Source organism: Callospermophilus lateralis, chromosome 13 (genome assembly GCF_048772815.1).
Source record: "Callospermophilus lateralis isolate mCalLat2 chromosome 13, mCalLat2.hap1, whole genome shotgun sequence".
NCBI lineage: Eukaryota > Metazoa > Chordata > Mammalia > Rodentia > Sciuridae > Callospermophilus > Callospermophilus lateralis.
In genome coordinates, this window is record NC_135317.1 from 83,302,258 (window position 1) to 83,323,879 (window position 21,622).

At 42.6% G+C, this 21,622-nt stretch overlaps 1 protein-coding gene across 4 annotated transcripts; it reads right to left on the reverse strand.

The window, feature by feature from the left end:
• Positions 1-1,127: 1,127 nt before the first annotated feature.
• Positions 1,128-20,724, reverse strand: Lhx9 (LIM homeobox 9). 4 transcript variants are annotated; one of them, XM_076831774.1, is made up of 6 exons: positions 20,697-20,724; positions 15,235-15,353; positions 13,062-13,264; positions 11,555-11,910; positions 5,398-5,600; positions 1,128-1,184 (listed from the first exon to the last, which is right to left on the reverse strand). In XM_076831774.1, exons 1-6 carry the CDS (start codon positions 20,722-20,724, stop codon positions 1,128-1,130), a joined length of 966 nt encoding a protein of 321 aa, XP_076687889.1. The 4 variants fall into 4 exon arrangements, with proteins under 4 accessions (XP_076687889.1, XP_076687888.1, XP_076687887.1 ...); XM_076831772.1 differs by lacking the exon at positions 1,128-1,184 and adding an exon at positions 3,919-4,176; XM_076831773.1 differs by lacking the exon at positions 20,697-20,724 and having other exon boundaries at positions 15,235-15,408.
• Between the last annotated feature and the right edge of the window lie 898 nt (positions 20,725-21,622).

Below are 21,622 nucleotides of genomic sequence, written 5' to 3' on the forward strand. Positions count from 1 at the left end.
ACAATTAAAAAAAACCTCATTTCTAAATATTTGTTTTACTTCCCACTTGCTCCTTTGTTTGTAATATCATAAGTATCTTGAACTATGCAAAGACTGGATCTTTTCATAGTTCAGAACATATTGTATACTTCAATAAATCTGCTCATTGCATAGCAAACACGTAAACTCACAGAGAATCTATAAATTTTACCCTAAAAAAGTTGAAATTTTACACAATAATTTATACTGAGTTTTATTTATGTTGTAACTTGGGTTTGCTTTTTTATTTTTAATACATGTGTCAGTAGAATAAAACAAATGAAAATAAGTCATGAAAAAATAAATTTAAAAAAGCAGGTAAGTAATCTTACCCTAGACTACCAGAATTAAACTTCATTAAATTTTTTGGATTTTTTCCTAACTATAACAAGTTGTGAATGTACTGTGCTGCCTCCTTAAGACAGTGTTCAAAATTAATTCCAACAGTGTGTGTTTAACATAAAGTTAACTATGTTTGCATCAAATAAAATGTTTATTAATGAAAGCTATTTATCATACAAGAAACAGCAAAGATAAGTCATCATTACAGAGATGTACACTAGAGGTGACAGATGTAAAAGTGCATGCAGAGACTTCTGTTTAAAAAGGAAGTAATAAACAATAATACTAAAATTACTGGGGTTTGATCCCTATACTCTTAAATGAGTGATAGCTTTTCTTTGAATTTACAATTGGAAAATGCCATTAACAGATAGGACTAATACACATTAGCAAGCAGGAGAAATGAATGTTTTTGGACTTTATTTTACAGCTATTGTTGCTTGACAAATGTGTGGGGATTTTTTCAATAATAATTTTCTTCCAATATGGGGTGGGCATATTACTGCCAGGTTGCTCTGGTTAATACAGGTTTATCTAGTGTTTTTAAACCACATAATTTTAAGCCTTCATTTGTGTTAGACATCATAAAGAACAGAAGTTTTGTTAACATTCAATAAATGACATTTATGTCTCACTCTCTCTCTCTCTCTCTTTTTTTTTTTTTTTGGCTCAATAAGTTTTTAAATGTATGATTATCATAACCTAATAGTGTCTTTGTCTTCACTGCAGTGGATTTCCGATCAAACTTTTCCCCTTCTTTTAATACTTTAGGGAATTTTCAAACGTCGGGATGTTTGGCTGTAATGCCCCAAGATTTGTTCTCCCTGAAAAAAATCATAGTGACAATTTATTAACTACAGAGCAACTTGGCTTTTAGGGGTCTGCAATTTCTATTTAGATTTACAAATATCCATTTGTGCTCAATAGACCTAACATTAAATCTTAATCATATTTAAGGTTTCTTTTCATGCAATTACTTTATCTGCTAATTTTTTTATTCTGAAAATTGGACTGAGTTAAATCCATGGGGCATTACTTGTATTATAAGCACATATATTTAAAGGTACTTCAAGATTGATTTACACTGCATATGCAATGGTGTGTGCATTTAATATGAATCAGAAGTTTGAAAATTTAAAAACTAGTTGTATGTTTGAATATTTAAAAGATTTTCCACTACCATTTTAATGCCTTTTACATAAAGATATTGAAAACACACTAGAACAGGTAAACTTAAATAAAACTTATGGGAAATAAAACTCCTTAGATTCAAAATGGTTTATTCACACAAATTTAATAGGATATATCACAATTGTTTGGTCCATAAATATTTAGGGGAAATAGTTTCTATACAATGCATTTATCAATAAACAAAGAAACATGGACAATTTTGCTAGACCACTTACTGTACTATAAACACGAAGCTCAATATATAAGATTATTGAATTTATCAACTATATTTGAAAGAGTGCACAACTGCTTTCTATGACATGTTTGTCCCCTCTAACAGGATACACCATAAAAAGAGTTTCAGAAATAAGAGGTAAAACAGTACAAAACTAGTGAGGTGTCAAAAGGGCTTAAAACAGTTAATTTAACAAACAACACATATAATCCTGATTTTTCACAAACTTACTTCCAAGTTATATCATAAGGCACATAGGAGAACTGAGTTATAATTAGTCTACTTAATAAAGTAGATCTATAGTACCATATATTGTTCTGTCAAAGAACAAAATTTATAAGTATCAATATTTTACCTGTAAAAGTGTATTAATAAGATCTCAGCCTTACCAAGGTTGTTTGGTCTGGTTAGTGGTAAATGCCCAAAATGTAATAGAAATATGAAAAGTCAAGATTTAAGCTCCATATAAGATGATAACCACACTTGCTAAATATATAATGGCAATCACACCTTTCTTCTGTTACAGTGTTAACTTATCTTCCATCATCTTTTTTTAAAAAATAAGCTACTTTCTGTGCTAATTTTCTAAAGACCCTGAGCAAAAGTTACAATAATGCACTTTAATGTGGGCAGTGAACTGTCAATATGTAACCACACATTTATACAGCCAGAAGGACACCTTTAAAATCTATTAAACAGCCACTCAGACCACCAGAGGAGATTTAAGGGGTCCAAAAAAGTGGAAAATATGTGCAAAGTTATTCTTAACAATCCACTAAAGCAAGACATATATCTTGACTTCTTTTTTTTTTTTTTTAGGAAATCCACAATCTAATTGGTATTTAACTACAACAGAAGCATATAGATGAACATTCACCACTGCCCAGACCATTAAGATTTTACCTTAAATTAAAAGAAAAAAAAAAGCTACTGTAAACTAGGAAATATATTCAGATCAGCATCCACAAGGCTTCTGAGTTTATCTACTTTAAGACTACTAATTTCAAATCTCTAATGCCAGAAAAGTTTGTGTGTGTGTGTGTGTGTGTGTGTGTGTGTGTGTGTGTGAGATACATTAATCAAACTATGCAAAAATAAAATAAAGCAAAACAAAACCAAAGAATTCTCATTGTTGGTGTTAAGTTTACTGAGTTTTTTTCTTAAAGCATTATTCATAAACAATGCCAGATACAATATCATGGTACAACTGAAGCCAATTAATAGAGATATTAATTAAATCATACCAAGTTTTTGACTTCTTAAAAAATCATATTTTGCTTATTTCCATTTTCCCTAGGAAAAAAGGTAAGGTAGAAAGAATATTTTCAGAGTTGTGTTTGCTGTTGTCAGTTGATTTTTCTTTTAGCTTTCGGAGATCAAAAGAATAGAATTTCAAATTCTATGTGGAATTTTCATAGGAGTTTTACAGGGAGTTTAAGCATTTTTTAAATATTGAAGAAACAAAGAACTAAGTAAGAAGGTTTTTAGGTGGTACATCCCTACAAGAAGGAAAAGTCACATTCGTGGAGTAATTTCCCACCTAACTAATCAATGCTATTTAAAATTGCTCTTATTAATGCTTTTGCTTAATCATATTCCTTATTTGAATCAAGAGTTCAGGTAAGAAATAGCAATACTCAATACATTCTTTCAGTTATAAAATTTTAAAAATGTGAAGTTTTCAAAATTTCATAATCACATATACAATTGCAAGATTTTAAAAATAACCAATTAATTACCTGGTTCATTATTAACCTAATCACTTAAGCAGGAATATGATTATTTACCCACATAATATCACTCTTAACTTTTTTCTTCGAGATTCTGGAAATAAGTAACATACAATTTTAAGAGGCACTTATTAGAATGATTCAAAAGCTCCCCTTACCAATTGAAAGACCTAATTGCTTAAAGGAAAAAAAAAAAAATTCCAAATACACTTTGTAGACAAAATATGTTCACTTAAAGGAGACAATACTGTAAACTCATTTGCCAAGTGGCTGCAGATGCTACACACCAAGCTGTTATTTTTATTCCCCAAATATTTTGTGGGTTAGAAGGAAGAAAAAAAAAAGGGCTTGTAAATAATAAAATAATAATAATTAGAATAAGAAGAAGAAGAGGAAGAATTTAAAAAGAAAAAAAAACCAATGTTAGAAAAGGTTCGTTAAGGTAGTTTGTGAGGGGCTTCCGGATTCGTGGCTGTCCATGTTAGAGGTCACAGATGTCACTACAGTGATAGTGGGATTGGTCAGGTCTGTTAAAGTGGTCGCAGTGCCGGGTGGAGTGAGAGCGCCGCTGTCTGCTGAGGGCGGGGCCGGAAGCGACGTGCCATCAGCTTTATCAACACCCCCATTCTCCTGCCGCAAAAGGTTCCTTCTGAATTTGGCTCGTGCGTTTTGGAACCAAACCTGCAAACCAATCCCAATTGATTTCTTTACCGATGTTTATTTTTATATATTTTCTCTCTCTCTCTCTCTCTTCCTTTCTCTCCTTTTTTGTTTTAACTTTTATCTTTTATCTCTTTTTTTCCTGATATATTTCCTTTAAATATAATTGTTTATTTTTCTTGAGAGGGAAGGGGTGCTTTCCTTTTTTTCCTCATTCTTTCGTAAGATAGTAACTCAAAATACTATAGATTTGTTCTCTCTACTGCATGTGTCCCCTCCCAGCATTAACCAATGCCACTTGGGACAACTGATGCTCACATGGAGATACCATGAAATGAAAGCACAGAGATAAATCAGGGAAGATATGCCCTCATTCCTCGACTGTTGTCTTGTGAGAATGAGGAGAAGCAGGTCTGCTAAAACTACTGCAAAGTAAGAACCACTCATAGGAAGTGAACGTCATTTGAAATAGAGTTTAAGATATCCCTGAGTCTGACATCCAGTAAGTATTTTTCACATAGGAAAAACTCTTCCAGGGCCACAGACCCCAAATAGCCAAATACTATGTACCAGAATTAAAACTGTCTGCTATTCATCACTGAGAAATGAGAGAAGATCACAGGAGACTCATGGCAACCCATTATAATTTCATAGCCTTATATTCTTACCATGATGAATTTGAGGAAGCAATTGGACAGCGGAACTAACTCCCACTTTTTAATAATGGTTTGTTAAAATGAAAAAAAATATATTTGCTCCAATATTTGCTGAGATACTAGCATAACTTTTAGCTTTTGGGCAGTTGGGGGGAAAGCCTGCCTGAATTTGGAAAGTCGTAATGTGAGAGAGGCTGCCAAGAACTCAATGGAGTAGGACAGTGCTAGCAGATCCCTTACAAATCAGCGCACTGAGCCTAACATGAATGGAAATCTCCAGAGCCATGTCTTGTGCAAATGACAACACTTGCATTTGCACAGGAGTGAGGCAAGCTGAGCTGGTTTTGGAGACCCATCTCCCTATCTGTAGGGAGAACGTGGTTGCATCTTGTAAGACCCTGGATCTCTCTTTGAGTACCCTCCAGGAAGCCCCTGCAAGTCTCAGTTTACCCTCTAGGGAAATAACTAAGATAAACTAAGAAGAAGCAGAGTAGGAAATAGCCACATCAAGCCAAGCGGGGAAGAGAACTATTTACTGGCAAGGGGATGGGAGATGTATGCACAGCCAATGATGGAAGTGTCTTACCTGCAAAACTCTTTTGGTCAGGCCTGTTTTCTGAGCAAGTTGCTTGAGGTCCTTGGCATCCGGATTGTGGTTGATGGCAAAGTAGGATTTCATGGTCCGGAGCTGGTGGTGCTTGAAGGAAGTTCGCATGCGCTTGGTCTTCTGAGAAGGTGGATAAGGCTGCTGGTCCCGGTCCAAGTGGTCTGCCTCATTCTCATTACAACCTGTTACAGTAACAGGGGAAAACAACTATTCAGTGGAAACTCCTGCATTAATGGAAATGACGGTGGGCTAATGACACTGTTACGACCAAGAAAATGGCTGTCAACTCAATTATGAACAATCTCTAGACAAAAAGAAAGAACTTAATTGCTACCATCAGCCAAATTTGTCTGTTAATGTGGACAAAATAAAAATTTACCTAAGAGGAAAAAATATTAGATAATCCTCCCTTTTGCTTGATGGTTGGTAAAAACCTTGGGGGAAATGAATAAACCCTAAGTAGGGCACAGGAGAGAGAGACAAGAGCCAAGGGAAGAAATATATTTACATATACCAGCACCCCACTGCCCACATCTATATCTTCAAGACTGGACAATTTGAGACTCTACATTTTTTGTTTGTTTCTGCAAAGACATGTAATTATGTGAAGGCACAGCTTTTTATCATAAAAGACATGGAAAACAAGTATTTCACCCCTCAAGTCTGAAGTTTTCTGAGAACCCACCAACTAAGGAAGAATTTAAGTCACTTACAATTTTTAACATTTTTCATATTCCTAGAGCTTTCTAAATGGGGAAGAGGAAAGTGGTTAAAATGGGGAGATGTTAGAAAATAAATATTTGCAAACTTCTTATGTAATCCTAAGAATATTATGTTTGAGGGCTTTCACCTATAACTGATTAGCATAAAGTTATGCCAGGAAGAAAATACTGTTCCCTTGGAGTTATTCTAATAAATATTTCTGAAAGAAAATGAGCCCAGCCTTCTCCTCACTCAGTTTATGCCTGAAGCATGCCCCACAGCTCACAGCTGAGAGGCACTGATGGTGCGTATTTTCAGTCTCATGTCTTGGTTCCTTTTGCTCTGGATGTGTGTATGTGGGATGCGATGTGTACCACTGGCTGGGCTGGCAGAGAGAGGGTGGCATCTTCTCTTCCCTTGGAAAGCTCTTTTTGGCACCAAGGGCAAAACAAATCAGTCTTTGAAACCAGCTAAAAAGTCATCATTCCCAGGATGTAAAGCTGCACATTTAAAAGGTCATTCCAAAAACCTGCTGGCTCTGTATAGGAAATACGACTGCAGAATGAAAACATTTTGCTAAATATTTGCAGATTCAGCCAAATTTGCAAATTCAAGCACATGGTAATTTTTTTCCTGAAGCCCTTATTTCATGTATGTATCTGATACATATTCAAATTTCATCACTCTGCATTTTAATGCATTATTTAAAAATCAACCTGATCATGTCACTCAGAAGAGAAAAAAAAAATTGAAGGGGGCGGGGAGTATCAGTATCCTTCCAAAAATCTCCAGTACCCACAAAAACAAACAAAAAAAGTGAGGCATCTCTTTATACTAGTTTTTTTTTTTTTCCCCCTTCAGCTTTCCAAAATGTTATCTGCCTGCTTGCTCTGGTTAGAACTACTTTTTTTAAAACAATATCTAGCACATTTGAAAATATCAAGTTGAACAGTCATCAACAGAGACCAGCTGCGTACAAATCTCGTTTGACAAGAAATTATCCCTGATGTAATAAGACTAAGCAGGAACTAATGTCTCCTAGGCTTGTACTTCCATGAGATATATACATGGGAAGACACACTCTGCAAAGCACAGGTGAGCTCTTTTTGGGAAAAGACTATCACATTCACTTCTGAAACTCCCAAGTCACACAGTGGGACAGAAACTCAACAAGATTCAATCAAAATTTAAAATGCTTTGTTCATCAATAAAATTACAAGCAAATGCAAAATCAAAATTATCTGGACGGAATGCAACTCCGATATATACATTCAAATGTAAATAAACTTCTTAAGCCTGCCAGAAATGGTAACATATAACCAGAGATAGCAGAGAGAATATACTTTACATTTTACCCTATTTCAGCCCAGTGGGGATATGTCAGGTTCAAATAGTCTATAGAATTGTACCTTTATATCCTCAAATGGATGAAACAGCAACTCATGACCTACTATAAAACCATACTTATCTCCAGTAAACTGAGCCATATTTCACAGCCAGATTATAAATGTACCCACAACAAAATGGACAAAGAGGGACACAATATCATCCATGGCTTCTTCAAATAAGAATTTCATTCCTATCGTAAGTGAGTAACTTTTCCTGAATGACACATCAAATTGAAAATTACACTTGGGACAGAAGCCTTAACTTGGTGTTTACATAATTCCTTTATCCATTCCTCCTCCAACATGGTAATAGTTCTTAAAAACAAATATGATTCCCAGTTTAGCTATATAATCACTAGTCTTTAAAATGAATTTTATTAAAAATAATTTCAGTAATATTTGATGAAATTGCTTTCCTGAATATGTACTCTGTGTTCATTATTGCTGATTTAAAACTCAACAGAGCATTTTAGTGCATTAATTATAATTGTAGAGCTTGTTTTCACATGAAATATACAATTTAGTGTATAAAAAAGATAGGTTGTCAGGTCTTTCTTCAACATATATTACCACATACAACTTTCATATGACTATGTTTTCACTTACATATACAACTTAATAGAGAAATATATTTTTCCAAGGAGTAATTCAGTTTGTTTCCATAAATTATTTGCATTTAACTACAAATATATTATGTAAACTTGCAAATGATTGTGTTCCCCCCATAGCCTGTTTCTAAAGTTTTAGGGGTATTTTCCTCTCTGGATTAAAAATTGTCTCAAACTTCCACCTGTAAATACACATCCAGAATTGTTAACATTAATGAGAAGATATAAATATTTTATTTTCAGTCACTTATGAGATGGTCATTTACATCAAGTAAGTTTATGTTCTTCTGAAGGTTTGTAGCCTTTTGAGAATTAACTGATTCCTGTGAAACCACTAGGGGTCAGTGCCAGGCTAATTTAACAACAATCGGGAACTTCAGAAGTTTAGGTAGAAAGAACCTAAGGAAAAGAGTTTCTAAGGAGTGGCCAAGAAATGAGTCTCTTCATTAATGATAAATTACCCAAACAGAACCTGTCTATCCTAAACTAATTCTTCTCACCCCTGGAGGGCTTTATTCCAATCCAGTTTTCCAGATAAATGTTCCATGTCTCCTTCAAAAATATCTGCCCAATTAATTTGCACAACGAAGTATAAACTAAATTAGGAAAAGTCTCATTAAAAGGAATTTGCCTTATGTCAAGAACTAACTGACCTCTGCAAGTTTCATATCTTCTTTAAGAATCTCTGAATGATAAATGTTTTGCATACATATTTTTGAAAACATATCTCTAAATTATATTGCATTTCATATCAACGTTGCCCTGAATTAGGTGTTTATAATTAAGCAGAAATGGGGATCTAAAATTCAAAGGAGAATAAAATAGTGAGTTAAAACTGTGGGGGCCGTTTTATTTCCTACATTTTCACATAATTTTAACTTACTAAGGGGTTTCTTTCCCTAGTTTTGTAACAAACTGGCACCAGATTCATAAATACTATTTTAAATTTTTTTTTTTGTGTGTGTGTGGGGGGTAATGTCTGATCAGGCATCTTAAAATTCCTCTAGATTTATTTCTAACTAATTTTAACGAATGTATACTATTTACTCACATCTCTGGGGAAACGTCCAGTAAAGATGGAGTGGATATAGTTGAGTGAGTGATGCACAAACTCTTCAGGTTAGTGGGTCTGAGAAAATTTTCTCTTTCATGAGTAAGACTGTCAACTTTCTCAACAATGTATAGCAGCACTAATTTGCAAACTAAAGATCTAAGTAGTTCAGAAAGGTTTTCGTTCTTCTTAGAAAATGTATATGTATTCTAATTCTCTTCAGAGAAGTAAGAGAAGCTAAATTCTATTGTTCCTAAAGTTTCTCGGATCTTTCAACATAAAATAAGATTCAAGGCAAAATCAAATTTAGCTAATTAGATTAAATAAACTAGAGAAAAGCCAGACTTGCCCACAGTTTAGCTAGAAATCTCCACCCTTCTGGACTTTTATCAGGCTGAGAGATTTCCTCTGTCCAAGGGACCAGCTATTTATGTATGAGTCCATCTCTCTCTCCTCTCGCTGCCCCCCACAGCCCCACCGCCTCTCTCTCTCTCTCTCTCTCTCTCTCTCTCTCTCTAATTAGGGCATTAAGGCCTTGGTGAGTGGCTTGAGATTCCAATGTCATCTTCAATTAATAAAGAACAATTAGTGCCTTGCCTGTCCTGCCCCAGGGACCACGCATCAAAGGACATGAAGTGTGTGCACCAGGCAAAGTGGCCCCTAACCAAAACCTCTGCCCCAGCGCAGCAGGGGCCAGAGCAAGGGTGCTGTGGGCTGTGTCTGCCAAAGATTGCCAAAACCTAGTACTATGCCTACATTCCTCATGCAAAACAACCTTGGTAAAAAGAGTCCCAGGAGACTGCCAGCCCTTTTGCCTTGGTCCACAGACCCACTGTCCCGCTAGGGACAAAAGCAGCTTGGATGGGCTCTGCATTCCCATTATCCCTGAGATGACACCCACTGCACCTGCCCAAAAGCATTTCTCCTCTGCAGTTGGGAGGGGAACCCCAAGAGAGAAGCTAGGAGAGGGCTGAAAGAATGCCTGCTAATCCCATGTGGCTTCCTCTGCAAACTCTCCTAGTTCCCATGTTCACACTGGCTGTGTGACCTTAAACAAACCACCTAACTGGCTGAGCATCATTCCTTTATCATTAAGCAACAACATCAAGCATCATACCAGACATAAGGGCTAGAAGAGAAAAAGCACGTGTGATTTTGCTTCATGGTTTGCCAGGGTATCTGGGGTGGTCATGATTATGGAGTTGCCACAGTTAGGTGGTTCCCAAGATTCCTTCCAGGAGGATGGTTTTCCCTGGTCTGAGATTCCTGCTTCCAAGATTCCCAGACAGGTTTGGGCCTGGGCCAGGGCCAGGGTCAAGGAAAAGCAAAGTCAGAGAGTCAAGGTCCTTAAACTCCCCCAAACTGAGCCAGGACTTTCTGGAATCCCTTTTCCCAGCATTTGGGACTCACCAGAGGAGCTTCTGTGATACTCAGTGTAAGATAATGGTCTTCCAGTCCTGTCAACATAGTCACCTGGGGGATGGAGGATGGGGAAAGGCTACCAAAAATGGGAAACTGATGTATGTGTGTGAGACAGACTGATAAATGATAGGCATGCCCCTAAAGCATGGAGGAAAGTGTGCTCTCAGCCTGTTGCCTGCACTTTGTTTTTAATTAAGAGAGGGGGCTGGTGGAGAACAAAAGAGCAGCCTGAGATACTACTAAGCCTCCCCAGTGGGCCTGCCCTGGAGCTTCTTTCATTTGGCAGGGGTCTGGGGTCTGGATATCTGGCTGGTCTATTGCATAGGGAATGAGTAGGCTGGATGAATACCCTGACCTACCAGAGTCTCAGGCCAGCTCAGCCGTGGAGAGTGCTTCCTACCCCTACAGCTGCTTTTTGCCAAAATCAGGGATTCAGTTTTTCAACACTTGCCAACTGTGTTGCTGATTAAGTTTGGGCTGGTGACCACAGCCTCTGCCCCCTCTAGACAGACTGGGGTTAGGCTCTGAAGTTTTGGGTCCCCCCCCTTCAGTATTTAAGAAAACCTCATCCAGGATCTATAATTTGGCTTCCACAAAGGAATTGCCTTGGGGCTGTTTTGCTCCAACTGGGAGCCAGAAACTAATGGGCTCATTAACTAATGGGCAACAAGGATTTGGCTCTGCCTGTTTGGGGGAAATCACTATAGCCCCATAGTTATAAATGTGTTTTTTTGCTGCAACCTTAATAAAGTGTTGTCTCTCCTCTCCCACTCCTTTCCTCTTCCTTCCTTCTTCCTCTCTCCCTTTTTCTCTTCCTTCAGATTGAGATGAAGTTGTATTGAGAACACGGGCATTTTGGACAAAGTACCCTCTTTGCAGGCAGATCTTGAAAAGGGAAGGGGCCTTATTGAATCCTCCTGACAACCTGGTGACCGGAGCTTCACTGTGTAAGGATGCCAGCCCACCTGAGTTGTAATTGACGATGTCTACTCCCAGCGCTGGGCTCTTCCTCTTCCGAGGCCGCCCCTTCTGCACCGTGCCGGTGCCATTGAAGTAAGGCAGGGCCAAGCCGCCACTCTTGGCAGCCAGCTCCGTGTAGCTCATCTGTGGAGGATACTCCCCTTGCAAGAGGGTCTCGAAGTGGGCGCGGCAGTACACCAGGCTGTCCTTCATGCCGAAATGGTCGCCTGTGGTCAGAGTCTTGTTGCAGGTAGAACAGGTGAAGCAGCTCAGGTGGTAGACAGAGTCTCGGGCACGCATGACCATCTCAGAGGCAGAAATGCCAAGGTGGCAGCGGGCACATCTCTGCACAGAGAACCTTCTGGAAGGAAACAGAGGGGTCAGGGTACTTGTTGATCTAAGGACAAGCCACTTCCACATGCAATACCTGGGTTTGGCTGCAGTAGCCAAAGACTGAGACTTGGGAGGGCTCTAGTAGGACAAGTCACTGGGCCCACTTCCGACATCAGTTTTTTTGCTCATTGACCTGTTCTGGTTCTGGTGAACCAGGACAAAGATCCATATATTAAAGTCAGAAAATTGGGTACTAAGCTTCAGTTTCTTTCTCTGCATCTAAAAAGAGAGAGAGAGCAAACAAAAACCTGCAGTAGCTAGTTCACAGCACTATTGAAAGAATATTAAATTGCAAATCCAAGTGAACAGCTTCATTGACTACAAAATAGTCTTGAATGAAGGTATTATTATTATGCCTGCACATTTGAGCGTGCCTGAAAACATACAGCCAGCCTCGGGAAATGACAATTTTGTAGAGAAAGGTTATTCTTCTTTAACCACCTCCCATCTGCTAAGTGCTGAGCTAGGTCACCTATACATAGTTCTGTCTTTTCCAATCCAGAAACAACTAGAAAGAATCAATAAACATGCCTGATGCTGAGTTTTCTCTCTAGTCTAGTGTTAACTAGCCGTAAAGGCAACTGAATGACTTGGGTTTTGGCAGTGGGGTTTATTCTTTTTCATAGTCATTTACAAGGTCATCTGCCACCTATCCAATTGCTGCTTCCTGGGCCACCAGTTCAGTTCCAAGGCACCAAGTTACTCAGTTTGTAGTAAGCGGAAAAAATCGAAAACAACAACAAATAAACAAACAAACAAAAAAAAAAAAACCACTCAAGTCTCAGATAATTAACTGAGACCAGCCCATTCACTCTATCCCAGATTTTTCCCTGGTCTGTCAACAGATCTGGGAAGAGAAGGGAGTGCATGGTAGTCACTGATAACTGCTCTAGCTAGACCTTAGGTGTCTATTGTCATCCATCCTCACCAGACATCCAGGGGAGTGCAGTTTAAAGGCATATGCTGTAAATTCCCCCAGGTCTGGAGAATGATAACAGTACCCTGAAGGGGCAAAATGTGGAGGATGAAGAGGGGACTCCAGAATCGGGCAGGTGCCCCCGCCCCTCGCCAGCCAGCCAGCCTTACTTGGTGTCAGGAAGGTGTACTTGCGGGGAGTACCTGTAGTAATCCTCCTTGCAGTAAATGCTACCGTCCTTGGCGAAGCAGGTGAGCTCAGATTCCAGAGCTAGTTTACATTCACAGCACTTCAGGCACCTCAGGTGCCACTGTTTGTCCACGGCCAGTAGGTAGTACCTGTCCGAGATCTTGCCCCCGCAGCCAGCACACAAAGCCGGCTTCTCGGGGCTGAGAGGGGGCATGCCCTGCAAAGCAAGCACACACAAGGCTGAGGAGAGCGCCTGGCGTCGCCGCACCATGCGGGATTCCCCGCTACGCTGCGCGAATCCAGGGCGAAAGCCGAAAGCCGAGTGCCGGAGAGAGGCTAGGGTCAGGGGCCACAGCTCAATGGCAAAAGTCGGGAAAAACATTTGCAATTTCTACCTTTGCAGCTCAGTTATCTTCCAAGTTGGCATGAACTGGCATCGGCGACCTCCTACTGTTACAAAACTAAAGATATACTAACCATCCCAATCCTAGCTTTAAAAGAACGGAGAGCCTATTTACTATAGTTTGGTGAGTGTTGTCAAATTAGAGATAATTACAAACTTCAAATTGTGGCTTTCGAAAATACAAAAAAAAAAATCAAACGGAACTTGTAATTAGGAAGTGAAAAGGAAATTTAAACTAGCACAGATTGTGTTTGCACAAAACAGTAATATTGCTATTCGGTTTCTCTAAATTTGTACAGACTTAACATTGAAATCAAAAGTCAGGGAGAGAATATAATACCCGTGCTGTTAAATTGGTCAGCTCTGTTTTGGTTGGGATATATTTAGCAGATCCTACTGTTTCTCCATTTTCAGAATGTTTGGTCCTGTTCCTGCTAAGAGTGTGAAGTGAGTGTTCCTAAAGAAGGACCAATGTCCAGTTTCCCATATACAATCCCTCTTTCCCTGGCATCAGCTTAAACACAAGAGAACTTTGTCCTGAAAATCTGGTGCTCAAATTAAGCTTCCCACCTGGATCCTAACTCAGATAACCAAGATGTTAAGCTCACCTTGAGGAGCCCAGTCTCCGAGTTTGGTTACTGCTTTTTAGTTTTAAATAAAATAACCACAGAAGGAAAAAAAAGAGTTATATCTGGATCTTTTCCTCAATACTAGCAGAAATGAATTGGACTTCCACACGATATTTTGCCGGACGTGGAAAAATAAAGTTTACCCCTTTACTCCAATTAGGGGACCGCCCTGAGTTAGTGTTGGAAATGTAGACAAATGCACACACTCGCTATTTGATGCGATCCAAAACACCACTGGCCGGGCATGAGCAGTCAGTCTCCTGGGGAAGTTTTAACTACAATTCTCGGTGTGATACAAGAAGGTCTACACAACACAGATTGGCTGGAATCATTTCCGGAGACTTCCAGTAAGTTTTCTTTCTCCGGTTTATAAATGGGAAAGAGAAACACTTAGATTACTGGTATTTTTTAAGAGAACATGACTTTTATTATTACCAATAATAATAACAGTGGTATTTGATTACTTCGTTTAAGGGTTAGAAAGTTCTTGCTTTTGGACTGGGTGCCTCGCTCCTCCGCATTTTTAAATTTTCCCCTACACAGGACACCGGCCCAGCCCGGGAAACCAAACGCAGTTCTGCATGGATAGAGGAACTGAGCCGGGATGCCGAAGACAAAAATCTCTGGGTTTGGGGTGCCAAACCCTGAGAGTACTGAGAATTGGAAATGGACCGGTCGCTTCTGAGTATACTCCAAAGGTCCGTCTTCTGGTCCAGAGACTAAGCTCACCCGGGCTCCTTCTTGGCCGGGACGCCTGGGCAGCAAGCGGTCTGACTATTGCCTGCGCCGTTTGCCCTCAGGGCTGCGGGATCCTAGCTGGGGAGGTGCCCGGGAATTCGGGGAGACTAGAGAAAGGAGTTTGTAGTTTGCAGAAGAGGACGCCCCTCTCCTTCCACTCCTGACCGCCCTACTGGCTCGGGAGCAGCTGCGACAGAGGGAAATGAGCTTGGGGTTTAGTAGTAAAGGCATTTCAAGTCAGAATGGGAACTTTTCTTATCCCGGCAGAGCTAGGTAGACCGGTGAAAACCCAGAGATTTTCAACAAGATGTCCCTACGACGCACCATTCCCAATCTCGCCAGGCCAGGGAATGGAAGTTCGTTTTAACCGAGCGCGCAGGGGTGCTCGGCTACCGCCACCGAGGGGCAGTTTCTTACCGCGTCGCGGCCGTTGAGCTGAGTGCCTTTAGCCAGACGGGCCTCGGTCTTGGATCTGCGCTCCATCTCCTCCATGATGCCTTGGATGTGGCCTCCGGAGATCCCGTGGAAGAGCATGGCTGGGGGGCGGAAAGGACACGAATTGTCTTCTGCTCGGCACCCCACTATTTCCATAAACACACACCCGGGGTTCTCAGCTCATCCGAGTGCTGGGGCAAAAGGGACCGCAGAGGGCTGCGCGATGTTGGAACGCAGAGGCGCGCGGGGACAGAGGGCAAGAGGCAGAGAGCAAAGAAGAAAGAGTCAGACAAAGTGAAAATAGGCCTACTTGCAGAGGGAAAGAGGGGGGAAAAAATAGGCGGGGTGGGGGGACTCTGGCGTCTCCCTGAAGGAGATGTGCAGAAAACAAACAAACACGGGCGGAGGGGAAAGGCGAAGGCGAATCTTATTGCTCCGAGAGATCGAGTTACTAATGGGAAACAACTGCAGGGGGGGGCGGGGGAGGAAAACAAAAATCTGGTGAAGAAAGAAAATAGTTTTGAACACAAAGAAAGAAGACGAAGTGCTATTTTCAGCGGTCCCTGGCTGCTTGCAAGTTCCCAGTGCCTGTAGGTTGGGTTGGGGACTGCTCCTGCCGGAGCTGTGTCCAATTTGTTAAGAGACTAAAGCCAGCCCATTTTTGATAATTTAGTAGGAGGAGTTCTCTCCCTGGAGCTGCCACGGATTTTTATTCAGACAACAAAGACCTGTCATACTCCTCTCAACCCCCTGGTGATGGGCAAGCAGGGACAAACATTACAAAGGGGTGGGGGGATGGGGGCAGTAGGAGGGGGGCATTTACCTCCCCATAACACTCGCGTGCGCGCGGACACACACACACACACACACACACACACACAACCACATATCGTTCCAAGAGTTCTCAGTAGTCATGTTTTAAAGAGGAAAGGAGTCCTTGTTTTAAAAGGGGGAAAGGAGCTGTTATTGTCCTGGTCCTGACACAGAAGGCAGAGGGTCGGCCTATTTGATCTCAGTTCAAGACCTTACCCCAGCTCAGGGCACACAGAAAACCAGCTCAAAACTTTGGGTTTCCTTCTTGTGGACTTTCATCCCCAGTCTACAAAACTGTCAATATATAAAGATTAGGCAGGAATTCAAGCCCCTCACTGGGGTGGAGAATTTAGTGCATGTTTCTTTTCTTCCCAACCCCTCTTTCCTCAGCTCATCTTTTAGGAGCAGTTGTCTGATAGTTCATCTCTTTGCCTCACCTTCCTGGGATACCCGACACTACCAGGCACTGGAGCGTCTTCCAAAGTGAAAAGGCGCTTAGAGAATTTTTCTGCAGTTTACTTTCGGCAATATATATATATATATATATATATATATATATATATATATATTTTTTTTTTTTTCTTTGAAACATTAGAGTGTATGGGACAGGGCATAAACTTGTACACTCGGGTATACAGGATGATTTACTCTCTTACTCTATTCAAGTCTGAAGGAAAACTGCTGAGATTCTAATGTCCCATTTGAATCTTGTCATCGTGGACAGGACTCTGGCGAGCTGGGCGCCTGCTCCCGTAGAACTATGCGCCGGCCCCTCTGTGCGTGCTGTTCCCACTACCCTCGCAAGACAGGGGCACTTGTAAAACTGGGCGCACCGCACACTCAGGAGGGTGTGAAAGGGACTCCTTGCTGTGGAGGAGGGGAAGGTGAGAACTGACAAGCAGAATGGCAGACCTGCTCCTCACAAGAGGTGGGATTGTTCTGTCGCTCTCTGTTCCTGTTGGCGGCGGCCTCTCCCCAGCCCCATTAAAAAGTGTCCACAATACTCATATATTGTCGATTCATTCAAAAGGCTAGAGGCTCCTCAGGGGCCCGAAGCGGGGCGCGGCGTCAGGAACCAACCCCGCCTTAACCAGAGAAGGGAGCCCGGCCGCTCTTCGCTCCTTGGGTCCCTGTAGCTAGCCTGGGTTTCCCACCATTCCCCGCCAACTTGCCCAGGAACATCGGAGCTTGCGTCTTGGACACATCTTGGAGATTTTAGAAGAGCCAACCGCTTCCATTCCATCACCCTGGGAAGCCCGACATAGACTGTAGCCAAATCAAGAAAGATTAAGGGAGAGAAGTAGAAAGGGAAAGGGGAAGAGAGGAAGAAAGAAAAAGCAAGCATGAGAATAAGAGGGAAAGAAAGGGATGGAGGAAACAAAGAGGAAAGAAGGAAAGATGGAAGAGAGGAAGGAGGGGAAGGAAGGAATGGAGAAAAGGAGGAAAACACCCTCAGCGGCACCCTGACTTCCTGTCCCAATGCACCGCCATCTGAGACTGGTGGAGTTACCTCTTCCATGAAATCCAAGACTCTGCTGCTTCCCTTCGTTTTTTTTTTTTTTTTTTCTCAGGGTCCAAAATAATGTTATTTGCAGATTGGACACTTTTAAGGTCCTCTGGGTGCCAGAATACAGCTCATAAAACACAATTTCACACAAAAAATGAAGCCAATCAAGTGAACTAAGCTGGAGACACCCCCTTACTTTGGCAGCCCTACCTGACAGCAGGGCGGCTATTTACTGTAAGTAATGTAATTAGCCCCTTTGGATGGAAATCAATGAGCTTTTCAAACCCACGTGCACACAGGAAGGGCCCCCAAGGAGGGGCTGGGCGCAGGAGCCCTTTCAGAGACAGCAGGTCCACTCACAAAGGGGCAGATTGCCTTACAAAAGTCAGCAGCTAAACTGACTGAGAACCTGAGAAGGAGGAGAAAGAGGAGGGGTCTATCAGAAGAAGAACTTCAATTAACCCATGGAATCTCCAAACAAAGTAAATGCAGAACCTCAACCCACTCTGTCTAGCTTCTGCACTAAATCCCTCCCCATTCGAAATAAGAGTAGTTGGAAATAGGTTTGGTTATTGTTGGATTTTGGTCCTGCTCAGCAAGAACATTAAAAAAGAAACACCAAGGCACTCTTGTAAGAGACAAACTTTGAAGACTTCATGAGGGAAAAGCTTAACAACTCCTGGAAAAAAAAAGTCAGAACTTTGTGAAATTTCCAGGGAGGCCAAACATAGAAGTCCTGCAAGCCCTCCTATCATCCACTCATTCATCTATTCAACACATATATTTAAAACGTGTATTAGTTACAGGCAGGACAGAGCACCTCCAGCAAGCAGCTTCACAGTTGAATCCTAGGTATGATGGCTCTTTCTTGTAAAACTCAGGTTGTATGTTCCAGCGCCCAGTAGGATTTGCTACTTCCCATAAAGAAGGGAACTGCCAGGATTCTTCCTGTTCAGTGAATGCAGGAAGTCTGTGGAAAGCTGGGGTGAGGCAGGGATTTGTTGGAGTTTGGGAGGTCCTTGTTAGCTCTGTGGAACCATTGGCAGTTGCTGGAGAAGAAGCCCAAGGGAGTTGGAGGTTGGCCTACTAATTGAACTAGATGTGTCACCTGGAGTATTCTAACATTTTTGTCTAGGAACCCTGAGATTGTTTGAGAGCCCTTCCCTTTCCCTCTCCACTCTCAAAGGACACTGAGCACTTAAATAAGGAGAGCATCTTTGTAGCTTTGCACCCTTTTACGCCCCAATCAGGAGGCTGAGACTGGTAGCAGTTGGGGAGGAAGCATTCTCCCTTTTCACAGCTCAGGAACCCAATGGCCGGCAAGTGTTCTATAAAAGTTAGAGTGCTAGATTTTATCATTTCTTGGGTTAAAACCCCACCTCCATCAATGGGACAGGTGCACCCAGGTTCTGTCTGGCCAGCATCCCCAATAGGATTTCCAGTCTCCTCTCTGAGTTCTAAGCACTATTACAAAAAATGGGGTAGATCCCTAGCCTGGCGCTGTCCTCTCACTATTGGACATTCGCAATCCACTAGGTTCTTTTTCCTTTCTGCTCCCATCTGATTAATGTTCCCACATTCAGGAAAATGAGAGGCTGGGCTCAAGTGAAACAGCAGATTTTGAATTAATTCTAGATTCTAGAATTTCCATTGAGGTCAACAAAACTAGGACACACTTGTCCTGGGCTCTGGCAACCCCACCTAGGAAAAGAGCCCCCGGTAGAGTCGAACTCCCCAGAGGGGAGAAGTAAAAAAGGATGTATGGCTTTGTCCCGGGAGAAGATGAGGTTTTAGGGTTGAGGAAGGAAAATAACTCAGTAAACATGCATCTGAGAGCATAGCTGACTCAGGTCTCTTTAGACCTGAATTTGGAGACAATGATCCGGTGTTCCTAAGTTTGAACAAAAAGGGAAGTGCCACCTTTCCCCCAGATTCTATTAAGAGCCCTTCTGCTCTGAAAGGTGAAACTCTTGAAATCCTGTCCAGCCTTTAGCATTGTCGGGAGTACCTCAAGCTCCTGGAGAAGTCAGCGTCTTATTGAGGGCAGAAACTATGCTGAGCGCAGTGCCACGCGGCCTCAGAAGCCCCGACTGCTCTGTGTTGGAGGTGAGCAGATGGCCTGGAGGTGCCCGGGCCTCTGTCTTGGAGACAGAGATTCGTCTACGTGCAAACCTTCCTCAGACCACGGTTGGCAGATCCCGACTGGTGCTGCTTCCCAGGTGCCCCTCTGATTCAGTCCTGCTAGAGTAGCCTTGGTCAAGAGAATGGGAGTGAATCTGGCGCTGGGAGAGTTCCGCTACCTAGAGAGGGGAGCCCGTGGTCACAGCCCAGCGGCGCACCTTTGCATGCTGCTAGCTCGGCTGGACTCCTGGGTCAGGACCCTCAGGTCTACACTCTCTGTGCCCATTCACGTCCTCAAAGCCACCCACCAGCTGCTTGCTCCCTTCAAATCTATGTCCTCCTTGGCCCCTGAGGCTTTTTCCAACAGGGCTACTGCCAAGGCTAAAAATATTGCGCTTCTAGAATCGGAAGCCCTTTTACCTGAGATTTGTGGAGCCACTGGCTATCACCTTCCCCATTCCCCGGAAATAAAGGGGTAAATCCTACACTGCCTCCCTGGAGATGACGTGCAGAAACCGCTGTGTTGGAATAGGATTGAAAACAACAACAACAACAAAAAGATGGGTGAAGCCAGTTTTCCACCCCTACAAGGGTGGGAATGGGAGTCTTTCCAGCCCACCTCCCATCAGTATGATCAAGGAGACCCCCCAGCAGCTCAGCGGAGTGTCGGGAGCGATTCCCTCACATCAGTGACTACTCGGGACTCAGTGGCACCGTGACCTCTGCCCGGCGCCCAGAACACCGGATCCTGAGGAAAATCAAAGACATTCATGAGAAAAGCAAAAGGAAGGATCCTGCCCTATCAGGACAGTGAACAAGGGTGTGTATTTCCGAGCCTCCAAACCCCAGTTTAATTTTTTTTAAGCAAGCACACATTCTTCTTCCTTCGTTCTATTCAACAAGGCACGCTCACGCGCGTGCACACACACGCACACTCGATATACATGCCAGCCCATGAAAAGGGCAAGGAAGATGAGAAGGAACCTGGCATATGAAAACTCACCTGCCTCTAGAGTAGTGCCGTTCAGCATTCTTAGAGCAAAAGGAGTTGATCACGCAGTTAAATGGTGGTTGCACTGGCAAGGGAAAGGGGGGGAAAAAGCCGCGCGTCAGCGGGGCAGCACCGCCTGGGTCCCCCAAGCACCTCCTCCCATCTGGTGGGCGCGTCGCAATCGCTGGTCCCGCCGGCGACCTCAAGTACGCGACGACTTTGAGCAAAGCCGGACTTTTCTGGGGTAGACTCCCGAGACCACCCTGGAGCTCCCGGCGGGCCTGGCGCACTCAAAGGACAGAAAAGTGCTCTGCCCGGGCAACCCCCCCATCCGGATCTTACCTTAATATCCAGATGTCAGATATTCCCGCCAAGAATTCGGTTGTAGAGAGCGAGTGCGGAAGGTGGCGGCCAGAGGTACCGGCCAGTTCCCACGTCTCTCGCAGAGGGTCCCCCTGTTAATTCAGATGAATAAATCAACTGTTGGATGAAAATTATTATCTCTCCGTCTCTCTGTCCCTCTCTCTCCAAAGAACTGACCCGGAATCCCTCACCTCTGACCCTCAGCTCCCTCCACCTGTCTTTTATTTTCTGTTTATGCTTTCAAATCGGAAAGCGGAGGAGGAAGGAATGAGCAGAGGGCACAGACAGAGGCGGGCTAGCGCTGGGACGCACGCTTCCGAGGCTCTGTTCCTCCCTTCCAGCCTCTCAATAATCAGAGGAGGTGTTAATGGAGGAGTCGGCGGTAACTGAACCTCATAAAGCCGAGAGCATCTTGAGACCTGGGCGCAGCCGGGCTGGAGTGGGGGGCTGAAGTACCGCAGCGGGCCCTGGACTTCCGGCCCTCCAGCCAGCCTTTGCTTTCCTGGAGCTGGTACCCAAAAGATGCTGCCGCCAGTTGGTGCCTGCATAGACGGTGAATGGGCGGTAACTCCTGC

Coding starts and splice junctions, on each gene's coding strand:
- Lhx9 (XM_076831771.1), bottom strand. CDS start 15,408: ATGGAAATAGTGGGGTGCCGAGCAGAAGACAATTCGTGTCCTTTCCGC. Junction 11,911..13,061: donor TGCAAGGAGGATTACTACAG/GTACTCCCCGCA, acceptor GTTTCCTTCCAG/AAGGTTCTCTGTGCAGAGAT. Junction 4,177..5,397: donor TGACCAAAAGAGTTTTGCAG/GTAAGACACTTC, acceptor ATTGGTTTGCAG/GTTTGGTTCCAAAACGCACG.